Source organism: Phaethon lepturus, unplaced genomic scaffold, assembly GCF_000687285.1.
Source record: "Phaethon lepturus isolate BGI_N335 unplaced genomic scaffold, ASM68728v1 scaffold17831, whole genome shotgun sequence".
Classification (NCBI taxonomy): domain Eukaryota; kingdom Metazoa; phylum Chordata; class Aves; order Phaethontiformes; family Phaethontidae; genus Phaethon; species Phaethon lepturus.
In genome coordinates this window covers 8,491-23,467 of record NW_010515715.1, presented here as the reverse complement: position 1 = coordinate 23,467, position 14,977 = coordinate 8,491, and the positions used below count along the sequence as shown (strand labels likewise).

General features: G+C 51.6%; 1 protein-coding gene across 1 annotated transcript in view; it reads right to left on the bottom strand.

The window, feature by feature from the left end:
• Positions 1–3,126: 3,126 nt before the first annotated feature.
• Positions 3,127–14,977, bottom strand: part of LOC104627566 (solute carrier organic anion transporter family member 2B1-like) — a gene marked incomplete at its 3' end in the record, with an annotated part of 19,419 nt that continues 7,568 nt past the window's right edge. The window contains 6 exon segments of the mRNA XM_010295870.1: positions 3,127–3,247; positions 8,024–8,154; positions 10,683–10,781; positions 11,936–12,163; positions 13,552–13,714; positions 13,815–13,952. Coding sequence (XP_010294172.1) covers positions 3,127–3,247; positions 8,024–8,154; positions 10,683–10,781; positions 11,936–12,163; positions 13,552–13,714; positions 13,815–13,952 — 880 coding nt within the window.

Sequence of the window (14,977 nt, the reverse complement as noted above, 5' to 3'; positions counted from 1 at the left end):
GCAGACGATCTGGCAAGCTGGCATCGGTAGGTGCGATAACACGGGCTGGTTGCTCAACACCTCCCCGGCCGTCTGCTGCAGCATCGTGCCAAGGGAAAACAGAAAAATGTGGGAAAGATCTTGCAAAATGCCCCCGCCCTTGGATTTTTCAGGATGATTCCCTAGAGGACGCGGTTTCCTGGTGCATGGCCACCGGTGAACGTTGCGTCTCATGTTTTTGCAACGGGGTTTTATCGACCGCCGTCACTTCTAGCCTCGGGTCGGGGGAGGCAGAGAGGGTCTTGAGGAAGGAGGACGAAGCTCCCCCGCGCTTTGCATTAGGAAGAGCATCCCTAACCTGGCCTCGACCTGGGGAAAGCGCCCGATTCCCTGCGCAGACGTGAATAAATCGGGTATGACTGAGCAGGGCTGAGACCCGGACTTGCTTTTGCAGGAAAGGCAAATGAAGGCAGCTTGCCTGCGAGCCGGGCTCCTGCTTTCACCTGCCTGCTCCTGCACCTGCGAGGAGGGCAGCCAGAGGTGCTGGCACTCTGGTTTTATTCAAACACACCACTGGAAAAAGGGATAAATGACCTGCTCTGTGACAGAGCGGTTTTTCCTTGCTTAATTTGAGGCTTCTGCAGAGCTTCCCTCTGGCTGTGCAGAACCTGGCGCTTCCGGCTCAATGAAAAATAAGGTGAGAGAAGCTATTTTCGTATTAAACAAACAACATGCTGAACCTCATAGCTTGAAAAAGAATTATTTCCCTCCTGACAAGGTCATGCTCCCTACAAACACTCCATTATGCCTCTTCCAGCAAGTGTGGGTCCCACCAGGGACCCTATTTCCTCGAGTGTTAAAATAATCAGCCGACAGGCACCTTGCCCACGTGAAACGGGATGATTATTCTTAGCTGCCGTTTGCTCCCGTCTTTAAAGCTCGCTGGGGAAAATCCGAACGTAGAGACCAGCCCACTCCTGTCACATGCCAGTGGCACCACCACGTCCTGCCACTTGGCCCCCAGTTGCTCCCCAAGTAGTGCCCTGTGTTTCTAGACCGCCTTCGCTGGTGCTTTAGGGACTTCAACGAGGCAGCCTCAGAGCATCGCAGCCCCCGGGGCAAAGGTTTCCAGGCAAAGACTTAGATTTCCCCGTCCCCGCTCCTTAAGCTTTGCCCATTAACTGGGAACGCTCCAGTTTGGGTTACAGGTCGGTCATTTTTTCGTTTCAGCTTTTCAGGCGCGCTGGAAGCGCTCCAAGTCACCGCGGAATAAACATGAGAGGATTTGCATAAACGCCGGCGACCTGTCCCAAGACGGAAACCGGAGAAGTTATTCCCCCCACCCCAGCGCCGCTGCACAAAAGCTCTGCCCGCGCAGAAGGGTCGAGTCGCTGCCCCAGCACCGTCCCCCCACGCCGGAGCTGGGATGCCTGCTGAGACCCTCGGGGACAAGCGGGGACAGAGATGTCAGCTGTCTGCCCTCCGCAAATACCCTCCGCGGGTTGGGAAGTCCCCAGCGACCCCGACGCAGGGCAGGAGGGTCCTGGCAGGCTGGGACGTGCTGCTGCAATCCCGCGACGCAGCCAAGAGCTGCACCAGCATCTATGGGGCATCCTCGGGGCGGGGCAGGAGGGCTCCTGGTTGCATTTTATCTGCAGGAGCTTCCCCTTGTCACGAACCTGTTTCGGGACCTTGCCAAGAGATGCCACCTCCAGCAGGAACGGCGATGCCCAAACACTTCAGATGGACACACCTCGTTCAAGGTTTCTCCATGCTTGCAGCCCCCTCCTGCCACCTCCAGGTGCTTTTCGGGATGAAAAAAGTCGATCCAGTCTTCAGGTTGTGGTCCTAAACCCACCAGCTGTCCCCGCTCAACAGGCACTGCCCAGACAGATGGGTTTTCCCCTGGGAGATGGGGGCTGACTTCTTAGCCCTCGGCTCTGCCACGTACATCTCCTCCAGGACAGAGCTGCATGTCCAGCTTGGTGGTCCCTTCCTTCCTCAAGTGTCTGCTCCAACTATCCGGCAGAGCAATTGAAAGTAAAATCTGGAGATATTGTACAGATGACAGGGGGACATCCCCCACCATCCCAGTGGAAAATCCCATCCGATGCACTTTGCTAGGCCACCACAGAGCCATCGCGTTGCTGCACGCCCTGAGCACCCGCGCAGTTCACATCCCTCCATCCCCACTGTGAAACACCCCCAGAAATCCACCTCCTCTGTTCTGCAAAGGGTTTCATCTCCCAGCCTCCCCATTCCATCCCATGGGAGATGACCATGCCCCTTCCACCTCCTCCGTTAGCAACGCCAAGGAAGTATCATGCCAAGGATGAAGTGCCACAGCTTTGAGATGAAGAAGGACACGAAAGAGGCATCATCCTGCTCATCTCTTCTGGTTGGCACCCACAAGTCCTCCGGATGGCTGGGTTAGGGTGGGATGGATCAGCAGCAGCCTGTTCTCCCTCCTCAACGACACTGGTGACTAAATAAATAAAGGCAATGCAGTAGGTCTAATCTCTGCAGACCTGGGCAAAGCAGAACATGTGGCACCATATGGGAAACCACTAAAGCTGGAGAACATGAATATTAGGAGAGTAAACACAACCTCACTAAATATGAGAAAGAGAACAGAGCATCTCAGAGGGATGGTGCTGGTGGATTCCTTGGTGGTTTGGTGCTCTTGGTGCAGAAGACCCAGATAATTATTTTCTGTAATCCCCTCGGCATAGTGAGAAAACACAGAATCACAGAATCGTGTGTGAAGGAAAAGACTTTTAAGATCATAAAAAAACCCAAACATGTGATACTTAATCAGCAGAGGAGAAGGAAGGTGGGAATTGTCCACACAGAGTGAGATGGGATACCATGTAGGAAAAACTAGGCAACTAGAGGGCTGAAATAACAGAAACCAAACCAAACTTAGTGCAAAGGGCACAGCCCTTGGGGTTTAAAAATAATTTCTGCTGCACAGCTGGAAACACTGGAAATGAGAGGAGGAGAATGACAAATAGCTCCAGGTCTGTCTCTGCACAAAGAGCAGCTGTGGAAGGAGCAAGCGTGATATGAGGAAGAACCGAGGCCGGTGTTTCCAGGAGAGCTGGAGAAGTGCAGACTCCACTGCACCACTGGAGACCAGATCCAGACCGGTGCAGCTTGTGGCTGGGATGGGTGAAGAGCTGGGATGGAGAAGCTCTTTGGAAGCAGAGGACTAGCTCAGCTCCCTCAGTGAAAGGAAGGCTTTCTATAACCACGTCGACATGGCAATGAGTAGGAAAAAAAGATTTAATCAAGATTAGGGGCAGAATAACAAACTAAAGGTTAAAATATAGACTGGAGATTAGACAAAGCTTTGCAACATGCAGGGAAATAACTTTTTGAAACATCCTACCAGTGAGGCTTAGGAGGAAAGAACTGATGAGATGGACTGATATCCAGAGGGGATTGCGTGACAGCAGACCAGGGCCACCAGGGCTTGGACAGGACTGGGACGTGTAGACCTGCTTCCCATAAAATCCATCCGAGCTTTCTCACAAGGCTTCTATTTGCAGAAGACGTGTGCTGACGTTGCAGGGGAGGCTTTGTCAGGGCAAAGAGGAAGCGTCACCCAACCCTTTGTACGGCCTTCGGGAGACGTGTGGTTCTGCCTGACTTGGGAGCGTCACAGAACGAAACCTGAAGCTGGAGATAATTGAGTGTACAAGACAGATCTTGCACACGAGAAATGCTGAGCGAGGGCAATGCTCCTGCTTTTGCTTGAGGTGCTCCCGAGAGCACCTTTCCCCTTCTCAAACCCTTTTCATGTCACCCGCGGGGCTGCAGGGACTGAGGAGGTGCAGCACAATGGCCAGTCAGCCTGCAAGACAGACAGACACCATGCCCAAGCAAAAGCACAGGGAAAGCTGTAGCAGACAGAATACAGCTGCCTGGGTTGGGATACCACAACATTGCCAGGGACAGATGGTAAAGCATGAGCTAAACTTGGGCTTACTCAGCAATCGGAAAATGCTCAAAAGCTGTAGTTCCCCACAATCCAGGACACAACCCCGAGAAATGGTTCAGGCTCCTGGAGGCAGGATTAAACTGGAATTATTGAAAAAAAACTGGTCTTGACTGGAAACAGTTTGTCCAGTAACAGCCTTATCCTCTCATTCCCTGCCTGAGATCGTAACAACTTTATAGCTTTGCTGTGATCGTCCCTCAAATAGGATTATTCAGGATACTTCGGTGCTAGAAACTTACTGACAAGTTTCAAAGCAGAGGAATAAAAATGTTCTGGGCCTGGAGGGATCGATTTATTATAAAAAGATCAAAAGAGTGAACTCTCATTATCATTGACGTTAACACTAAGTGCACAAGTCATTCCAGGAACTTCAAAGAAAGAAGCTATCCAATAAAGGTAAAGCTGAAATATGGCAAGGTAAAGCTGAAATATGGTTGTAGAATAAATAGTCAAGATCTGTCTTGGCTGATGGGAGGAGGCAAATAAGTCTCCAAAGAGACAGAGGGCTGTACTCTTATTCAGTGTTTGCTGGATGATGCCCGTTGAGGAGGGTGGTCCTTGGTCTGGGGAAACCACCAAGGGCTCAGATGAGTTGCATAGAGTGAGGCAGAAGGAAGAAAAGAAAATGGTGGTGGGATGAGAATCAGAGAAGAGAAATAGCGCTTCCAGCAGCAAGAAGGACTTGAGCCATGGGCCAGTCTTTGCTACTGGGATCTCGCTGGGTGGACTCTGCAGTGGGGACACGTACCCACAGCTTGGTGTGGGCACGTTATTCCCAGGCAGCCTCATCATCTGCTGAGAGGTCCATGGTCCCAGGGGTCTGCAGACAGCAGCTGGCACAAGGACAGCTTGACCTGGGGCACCTGCAATTCCTTTTCAGCCTCCAGAAATGAAGCCCACAGCTGGTGGTGCAGAAACATCTCAGCTTCTTCCATAGACAGAGCAGATCTGTGCTTTTCCCATGTGTTATTACGGCTGCCAGGCCCGGAGGTATTTGCTGTGGGTAAGATACTGTGCTGGAGCTTTACAAACACGGGGAAAAGCCCAGCTGATGCCTTCAAGTGCTTGCAGCTCGTGGTTGCTCTGCTGCTGGTTGCTTTTTTCCTGCTTTGGACAGGCGGAAGCCCTGACACTGAAGGCAGCCAAGGAAAATGCCGACCGTCTTCGGAGCTGCAGCTGGATTTAGACAGGGTTGACCCAAAGGTTATCACAACGTCCATTGCTAGTCTGTAAAACCCTGCACTGACCCCATCCTGCCCTTCCCCTCTGCAGCGTGTCCAAGATGGAGCTGCGTGCTGCAGAGCTGGGACAGGGAGCTACCACGGGGATCCCACCTTTCCTTGCTGCAGTCCCCCTCTCCGTCCCAAACCAGAGCCAAGCACAAGAAGAAGCAACAGCTTTGCTCTGTGCAATGAGAAGAAGCCTGGAAGCAACCCTAAAGCCACACCGTGAGCTACGGTGGGTCCTACCTGACCAGGGAAGGGTGGTTGCTCCGGCCAGGGCAGAGGAAGGCAAAATTGGGGTCAACGCTTTACCAGTGCTGAGCTTTGTGCCTGGAAACACACATTTCCTGACTGCTTTGCATCTCTTACCAACTCTACCCGCCCCTTCTACAGGGTTTTGCAACACATCCCCGGCTGATGCTCCTTTGGAGGGGAATCGTGGCTCTAACACGCTCAACGGTGGGTACAGTAATTCCGTGGCCTTAGAGATGCTGCTGCCCCCAGCTCACTGGAGAGGACATCGCTGCCCTTCGCGATGGAAAAGCGGTCACGCTTATATCCTTATTGATTTTTTTTTTTTCCTGCAACACCTACAGAAAATCACCTGTGATAATGCAGAGTTCCTACCAAGCTTTGAGTGCTCCCACAGCAGACAGACGTTTTACCCAGAACAGCATCTGGCAACGTTTTTAAAGAAGGATTTTCTTTTAATCAGGGCCCCTTGCTGCTGCTGGCAGCAGTGCTGATACCCCCATGGGACGGGCACAAGCCAGCTCGGCTGGCCCTGGTGCCTCCTGTCCTGCGAGGGGGACAGAATTTTGCCATCCCTTAGATTATTTTCATATTATTATTTTTCACTGTAAGCAATTTCCAAAAGCTTTCTGGAGGAAATGGTAAAATGGGGAGAAATTCAGGAAGACCTGGGCTGCAAAGGGATAAATGGGTGCTGCGCCATGTGGAAGCATTCCCTACAGGTATCAGCCAGTAGAGCAGACGACAGCCTCCTGCTGCTTTCCCAAATCAATATCCAACCAATCCTTCCTTAAACTCTTCAAAACTGACCAGAGTGCAGCACTTGCAAAAAAGTACAGTTGTTCTAGTTCGAAGTACATTATTTTCTCCCAAGAGCCGTTTATTAAATTAATATTCCCACCAGCCCTAATAAAGAACCTTTCTCATAAGATGTAGTGTGCCACCCTTGCACAACGAGCAGGCTCTGCTAATATAGATCATCCATAATGACTTTAAAGCAAACCAAGCTCCAGCAGGATAAATCAGGCACATTGCATTCAGTATCGCCCTCGTCCTGCAAAGCGCTGAGCAGTTTCTGCCCCATTACCTCGCGGGACCGCAGCACCTTTGCCAACCTGACAGCATATATAACCCAGGGGTAGATCATTATATCCCCAGAAGCGTAACTGGTATATCAGGTCACATTTTCGCAGGCAGGTGAAACCCAAATCTCCCCGAGAGCCACTCGTTCCGGCGGAAATTCAGGCCGTGGCAGGAGCAATGAAGAATTATTCCGCACCAGGCAGTGCATGGACTTGCGTAGAAACTTAGGAAGTTTCGACACCAAGGTAAAATACACGTGAAAGACAATTACACAGACTAGAGCATGGCCAAGAAATCGAGACGAGCGCAGCTACAAATCACCTACTAAGCGCGTCCCAGCAACTTCCATAACGCTCAAAACCATAGCATGATGCCTCCTCTGAAAGAACGCTTCGTTTTGTATTATTCCTCACGACACGCCGGTTGCCAGAAAACTGGGACCCGCAGCCAGCAAAGCGCGCGGGAAGCTCGCGAGCTGTTTCGCATCTTGGCGTGAGCACTGAAGCGCCCAGGAGGGCTCTGGAGAGGTCAGAAAACTCTGGGTTTTTTGCTGGAGCAACGGGCTCCAGCACGAGCCAGGGACGAGCATCCCCGGAGCAAACTGCAGGCAGGCAGGCGTGAGCCGGGTTGCAATAACGGCTTCGGGATGCTCAAGGCTTTCTCCCAGCCAGACAGCTCTGAGGACGTTACAGAGCCAGGGCTGAGGGGCTGGAAAGTGTCTAAAATCCTTCTGGCCAGCAAAGAGGTCGCAGTGAGAAGAGGTGATGGGTGAAGCTAGATGCTGGAGCAGCAGCTAACCCCGAGCCCCACGGAGAGGGAACAGTGAAAAGGGGGTTTTGCAGTGGAAATGAGACAAACCACCCTCCAGCCTCAGTATTTCAAACACCCCCAGGGTACAACCCACTCCTAAGAAAAGCTCTTGATGCATTATTCATATTTCCTACCAACTGGAACCAATTTCCTCATTGGGCACACGTGGCTCCTCCTGAAGGGAAACAAGGACCATCAGCGCAGCACCTCCCACCAGCTCCCAAAAGAGATGTAGCAGAAGGAGCAGGACCGTTGCTTCCCTAGGGAAGGCAAGGAGTCCCACCTCCAGGTGAGACAGGAGGGTGGCTGTGAGAAGAACTTCAACCCATAGAGAACTTGCCCAGTGCTATATGTTCCTCTGCAGAGGAATCAACACACAGGTGCTGTTTCAGTGCCCCACCAAGGAAATTATCCCACCCATTCAGCTGCTCGCACCATGCTGGGTTTCATTAAGCATCTGCTTAGCATACAAGAGCCTCTGACACGGGAGATGAGAGCAAACCACAGCCCACACCTGACTTTGGGATGCGGCTATAAACGGCACGACCACTTCCACCGCCACGCTTCCCACGGACGCTGCAGCTAACGCTGGCGGCGTGGGAGGCACGCGCATATAAACACATGAGCTATTTGTGTGCAATGCCAAAAGCGCAATCCGCAGCACCTCTCCTACCTCTTTCGGCATTTCCCGCGGGAAGAAGAAATAAGGCACCGCAGACAGGGCCACGAGACTGGCTGCGACCAGGAAACCAAGCCACCAGGCGCCGACCCACCGCGGGTCTTTGTTCGTGAGCTGGACGTCATCTGCAACACAACCGGAGAAATGGGCATTGAATCAAAGGTGAACGGAGGGACTCCAGTGCACCAAAGGGATGGTGATGGATGGCCCCAGTCATCCCAGACATCAGCGTGCTCCAAAGTGGTGGATCCCAACCTGGGGATCACCAGTTTTGGGGTGTGAGCAGCATTTGCACCTGACTCATCCCATGGTGCTAAATCACATTTCATTCTTCATTTTCAGCAGGGTGTCTAAAAACCCACTCAGCCCTTCGGATGGAGACAACTGGGACAAGGGGTGTCCTAGAGCTGGCAAGGCAAAAGAAAGAATCCCCATTACAGCTTTTTCAGAGAAGGGACACCCGTGTTGTGAAAAAGCTTGGAAATCCTCACTCAAGGAGATTTAGCCATCATATCTGTCAATACAGAAGGAAAGATCCTTTCTTAAGACTAAAATGGAGTTAACTTCAATTAACTTTTGGCATCCAAGAGCACTGGTTTAGTTTTTTACAGTCTGGCCACTCACACAAGGAGCCCCCGTTGGCAGCAGGACCTGCACCCTGGAGCTCTGCCCACCAGTCTGGCCCATCAGCCAGTGCTTGGTTTGCAGCTCGACCAAGGGAAGCCAATCTTAAAAAAATCCTTTAAGAAGGATTATATCCCTTTCCCCTGATCACCTTCCTTCAGTTCACCCAGCTTCTTCTCCTGTGGCCCTCAGAGCACTCTGCCAAAGATTACATTTTTTGGGGGCTGGGGTGCTTGGCATGAATAAAACGGGATATGCAGAAGCCAGAATGGAAATTCACAACAGGGTGAGTCTGAATGAAGAAAAGTTTCTACAGAAAAAGGGAATACCTGTGGTTAGATAGCATTCACGAGCAAGCCCAGGAAATATGTCCTCCCAGAAACTTCTTCCTTAACTGTGAGGTTTAACACAAGTGAGCTGTTCTCACCAAGGGGTTGCAATTAAAACTGCAACCAGATTACTGGATTTTTGGTATGGTGGGTGCTGCCACATCTAATCTCCCATCTCTGGAAGTAACAAGTGATAGCTCAAAGAAATTTGATAATCTCCTCCCTGCACGATGCATTTAGCAAATTGGGATTTTAAATCCCTTTCTGAATATACACCAAGTTTTTTTCTAGGAAAACATGAGGTTAAATTAGATTTAGCAGGAAGCAGCCACGGCTCACTAGCTTTCCCCAGAAGGCTGAAGACATCTTTAGGCTGAAGACAGCTCTAAAACTGGGTTTCCTCCAGTTCTGGATTACTCAGGCACATTCCTCATTCAACGTCCTTCTGCAGAAAATGGCTTAGACGAACTGGGCGTCAGGGTGTGCAGGCAGACAGCGGACCCTAACCCTCTTGCTTCGTCCTTCACGGGCAGACGCGCCAAGACTCCAGGCACCTCGACAAGGTTCACCTTGAGGTGAGGAGGAGGAGGATGGATAGCTGCAGCAATAACCTTGGAGGTCCCCTGGTAAGAGGAGGCAAAGTCGAGACGAGAGCGGGCTCTTGTGCTGCAAATACCATAAACGTGTCGAGTGACGAAGCCCAGGTGAAAAAAGGTCTGGTGAAGTCAGTGAGCAGGAGTGAGCTGGAGGCACCGAGAAGGAGCCAAAACTAACGTATCTGTAAGTGTGAACAGGCACTGCTCACCCAGCTCCAGCCCTGGTGCTGCCTGCTCACCGCCCAAAGGAGCCTGTCCACCATCCTCTTCCTCACGTGAGGATACGCGGAGCTCTGTGACGTGTGTTTGCTCCGTTAACAACCGGGAAAGAGCCTCTTGTTTTCCAGGACGGGATTCAAGATCAGCCAAAAAGGAGATGACTACAAGTGCTTTGCTAGCAGGGCTCAAGAAGAGCTTTCAAAGGAAATCCCTTTCATGCTCCTCTTTTGCCCTACCCGGCTTTTCTCTTCTACTTGTCTTCACCTTCCTTCTACCCCACCCTTCCCTCTGCTTCTTCATGTCTTGGGGTCCTGGTACCCATGCTCCATTCCTTCTCTCTTACTTCTCCCCTCCATCTTTCTCCTTCATGCTTCTTTCTGGGTTTTGCTCATCCTCCACATCCCCACTTCTCCCCAGTGCTGGCTCATGGCAAAAAGCTCCCGCTGCTGTTGCTGGCGTGTGGCAGAAAATTCGCAGAAGACTGAAAACCAGGTCTGCTCTAAAAGCACAATACGGATGGGCATCCCTCTAACCAAACCTGGCACCAGCCCAGGGGTGAGGGACCCCCAGGTCTGCAGGTTGATTAAAACGTGGGTTTCCAGCAGCCACAGGGCCAGGTTTAAACCTGTGTGTGACACCGAGTCGGGTGGGAAGGACCCACTTATTTGGGGCATGCACCCCAAGCACTGACGGGACCGGTCCCCGAGCATCCCCAGGTGATGGCAGTGATTTAACAGGCAAAGGGTTCAAGCCCTTGCCCCACAGGTTGTACCCTCCTCCCTTGGGGGTCGGGATGCCCAGAGAGGGGCCGGACCGCTGCTGGCTCAGTAAACGGGATGCAACGCGAAGGGTGCCGGTCGGCTCTCCGATGGCACGTCCACCCACCTCCGGTAACTTTGTCGATGTCGACGTAAAAACGCAGCATGGCAGAGCCCAGCATGAAGGCCACCCCCGGCCCGATGACAGTCACGGAGAACAAGATCCCTGCAGAGGGGCGAGAGCAGAGAAGGGCTCAGCCCCGCGTGAAGGGACCGCAGGGGACCGGAGATGCCCCGTGGCAGCACCAGGCTGAAGCAGGGTCCACCCCAAATGCCTCCGGCACGGGCTGTTTTCCTTGCAGCCTGCTTATCTCACACCTTTTGAAGGATAACAACCCCATGCTTCCCAAGCTCCTTCACAGAAAATGTTTTGCAAAACTCAGATCTTTCCTGCCACTTTTCTTCAGCCTCCTAGAAAGACTGAAATACACCCAGGAACAAGATGTGCCCCTTGGCATAAGAAATACAGGAAATGCAAAGGGTTTTTTACAAGGTTAAGGAGATAAAAGTTATCAGCAAACTGTCCTATGTGAATTACTGATAAAAAAATTAAACACATGTAAGATTCAACTCCTATCTTACAGATCATCTTGTCAAACACGGTTCAGAAGTTTGGAGCATCTACCAGAGCAAAACTTGATGCCTTACTTCCAGTTTCTTGACAGCAATAACCTGGTTTTGAGCCAACCTTGCTGTCCCATTCAGTTCAAAAGGCCGTCACAGATAACGGCTGGAAAGGGGCTAGAAGGACCTGCAAGGACCACCTTGTCCATCCCACCACCCTGGGACATCCCTGGCAGCTGTGTGCCCAAGCTGTTCTCCAGCACCCCCTCCACTGAAGGATACTTGCCCACCTCCCAGGTGGTTGGTCCTGCTTTTTTAGCTTCCTAGAATTTTCCCTATAACTAAACAAAGTCTTCACTGCTGCATCTTAAGCCCATCGCTGCCTCCTGTGAACACAGAGATCAGGTTATTCCACATCTTGTTGAAGCCTTTTTGGAGGAGGACAGATATGGTTTTATGATTCTCTATCGTATCATTATCTTTATCATTCATTATAACCCATCATAAAACTCCGGTTTATCATTCCCAGGTCAAAAATCCCAGCAACTCCCCCAAATCATGTTTTCCAGCACTCCAGGTCTGTCTGCAGTTTGTCCAAGCTTGAAGCAGATAAACTGTTTTTGCAGGAACCTTCCTAGCGCCGGGCAGAGCAGAAAGGGCTGTAGCAGGCTGCGCTCTCGTTAACGCAAATTAGTGCTGCCTGGCCTGGCCAACTAATTCTGCCTTCCCCTCTTCCCACAGCAGCCCCAGCCTTACCCAAATAGAGGGGGGAGTTCCTCTCGCTGGCGAAGTCATCGATGTAGGAGATCCCGAAGGGCTGGATGGGGACGCCGCCGATGCCCAGCAGCGCCTGGGCGACGAACATGACGAGGAGAACCTCGTGGTTCTCCCTGGCAGCGCGGGGGGTGCAGCCGGCGTCGCTGAGGTTCCCCCGGGGCCCCGGCACCCCGGGCTGGCACAGGTCGGTGGCGTTGCTGAACACGCCTGCGATGACAAGGGGAGCAGGTCTAAGGGGGTCAGCCTGGAGAAGGAGGTGCCCTAAGACAGCAAGCAGGTGGATATGCACTCGGTAGGTGCCGGGTGCGAAACGTCAGCGGAAGAAAATGCAAAGTGCAAATATTACGGCGCAGACGTCCACAGTGAGGTGGACGCACGTGCGGCAAAAAGCCGCCTCCATCGAAAAAGCAGAGCTCAGATCTCCTCCAGGACCTTCGATAGACCTTGCGACAAAGGCAAGTGAGCAAAAGTGCAGGTTTTGTGAACAGCTACTCAGGAAACGAGAACCCGTTTTACCCAGAAATGGATTACAAAGCTGCCTAAGCGAAAGTGCTGATTCCAGCACCCTTATCTTCCTTAAAATACTGGGGGAGGGGGTGGTGTTTATAGCAGGATTTCCATGGTTATGCCCCAAATCACATGCGACTCTGAGTGCTCGACACTGGACCACCTGCACCCGCGCTCCTGGAACGCACGGCTAATTGTTGCCAAACTCTCGTTAGCACCTGAGCCCTGTCTGCAGCCATGAATTATTCACCTATTTAGTCTTCTTTTGGTTGGCTGCAGCTGAGTGAACCAGCTGTGCTCTCTCTGGCGAGCCAGAGAAAAGCTGTTTACTGGAGCTTTCCGAAAGATTTGCTGGAGCTTCATGGCAGGATTTGGGAAAGTAACAAGAGAGCGGTTTTCTCCTTTCTTTTCTCACCCCTTCACCTTCTTTCACGGAGAAAATCCCCAATCCACCCTGACCTGCTCCTCCATGAGTGATTTACACCTGCATGTTTCTTTCACAAGAGGTTGATTTTCTGGTGGGGTCTAAAAACTCAAAGCATTCCCTCAAAGACAGGTCAGCTAGACAGGGGAAGACAGGTGAGGTGCCCCAAAAGCAGAAGAAGTTAGGTGTGAAATTAGGGCATTTCACCCCCATTGGGTCAAGTCAAGCTCCTTCCTGCGCTTCTTGTTTCCTTCCCTTTATGGGCTTCAGAGTTCATGAGGTCTTATCTTATCTATGTCATGAAAATAAGGGAGCAGTTCATGCCCATGAGGACAACTTGGCTCAACTCACGGAAGATGAGAGCCCTGGTGGCTGGAGAAGACCTTCCGGTGTTTGTCTGCTGCCTGGATGTGCAGAAGACAAGGGGAATCAGAGGCACAGCCTATGTTTTGATGGATTTCATGCCCTTTCCTGTGGTTCCAGCTGTCCCCCGGCTCTGCTTCCCACCATCAGCTGTTGCCTCTCAGGACTAAGGTGATTTCATTCTCAGAAAATTAAAAATCCTTAAGGACAAACCCACAACTTGCAGCTTCCAACCCCTCAAGGGAAGGACGTTCCCTTTATCTGTCTGAAAAGGCATAAAGGAAGTTCCTAGAGTACCTACTGGCAACAGACTGGTCATACTTGTAGGGTCCAGTTATGAAGTGGGGGAGAGACATGAGGAACCCAGCCAAGGAGACGAGGATGGCACCACAACCGATGAAACGAGGTCTGTGCACTCGGCTCCCAAAGTAACTTATGAAGACGATCAGCAAAGTGTTCCCAACCTGCAGCAGGACACACAGACCAAGAGGTCTCACAAGGGAATGACAGGAGCACAGGAAGAGCATTCACTAGGTAGACTAGGAGAAGCAAGCTGGTTTTCACCTCATTGAAGGAAGCCAGGAGCCCCGACGTCTGGCTGGAGAGGCCATATCGTCTCTCGATGGTTGAGATGGAGCTCTTCAGATAGCCAGAGACCAGGAGCTGGGAGAGCTGTAGGAGCCCGTGGCAGAAAACGAAGAACTGCCAACACAAAAAGAGAGCATCCAGCATGATTACTGCGAGCTGCAACATAACAAATGGCATCTCCTGCATAAAGGCACGATTATTGAACATGAACTTTTGACCAGGAGCCTTTGAAATATCACCCCTGCTCCTGCCGCCAGTGGTCTTCTGAGATTAGGTCAGGGCCATTAAATAGTCCTCGGACAAAAATGACAACAGGGTTAGTATTTGTAAGGAGAGTGTAGTTTCTTCAGCTGAAAGTAGCTTTGGACAAACAGATCATTTCATCATTTCAGGGATGCTACTTGTTTGTGTTGGCCTTGACCCCGAGATCCAGCAGCAGAAGCGGGAGGTTGCACAACCTTCCCGCTCCCGTCCAGCCCAAGGCAGGCAGCCATCCCCAATGCTGGCAGAAGCTCTTCTGGGACAGGAACGAGCCTTTCCAAACACAGCAACAAACAGCTTCTTTAGAGAAAGTCAGGAGAAGGTCAGCAAGAATAATTCAGACTTTCTCTTTTCCTTTCCTTCTTGCGAAGTAAAGAATATATCTCCTTTGGGAAAATGTGGTGGTTCTTTTCCACTTCCAGAAGGAAACCTAGTCAAAGGTCATCATCTCCCAGAAAATCATCTGACCTCATCTCCTCCAGAGTTTGAGACATACTGGTGCTCGGCTGCCCAGACAAACACACGGCTTGAGCTGCCCCACCATTACGGAGAGCAGCATCCATCTTCCCGCTCCTCACGCAGAAGCATTTTGCAAGTGCCAAATGAACTGCCCCAGGAGGGATGGAGACCACCTCCCCTTCACCCACAGCTCTGCAAAGTACTCAGCGAAGGAAAGGAGCTGCCAAGCAATCTCCTTCCCTGCTGCCACGTGGCTCTCCACAGGCATCCTTCCAGCCCCCAAATGAGTTAAAATAAACGAACCAACCCAAACTGTCGCATGCCCTAAGGAGATGGCCCATTCAACTCACTGCAGGACAGGCTCGGTATCCCTGGGTCCTTGCGGAGCTGCTGCTCTCAGCCTTGGATGCTGCCCAAAG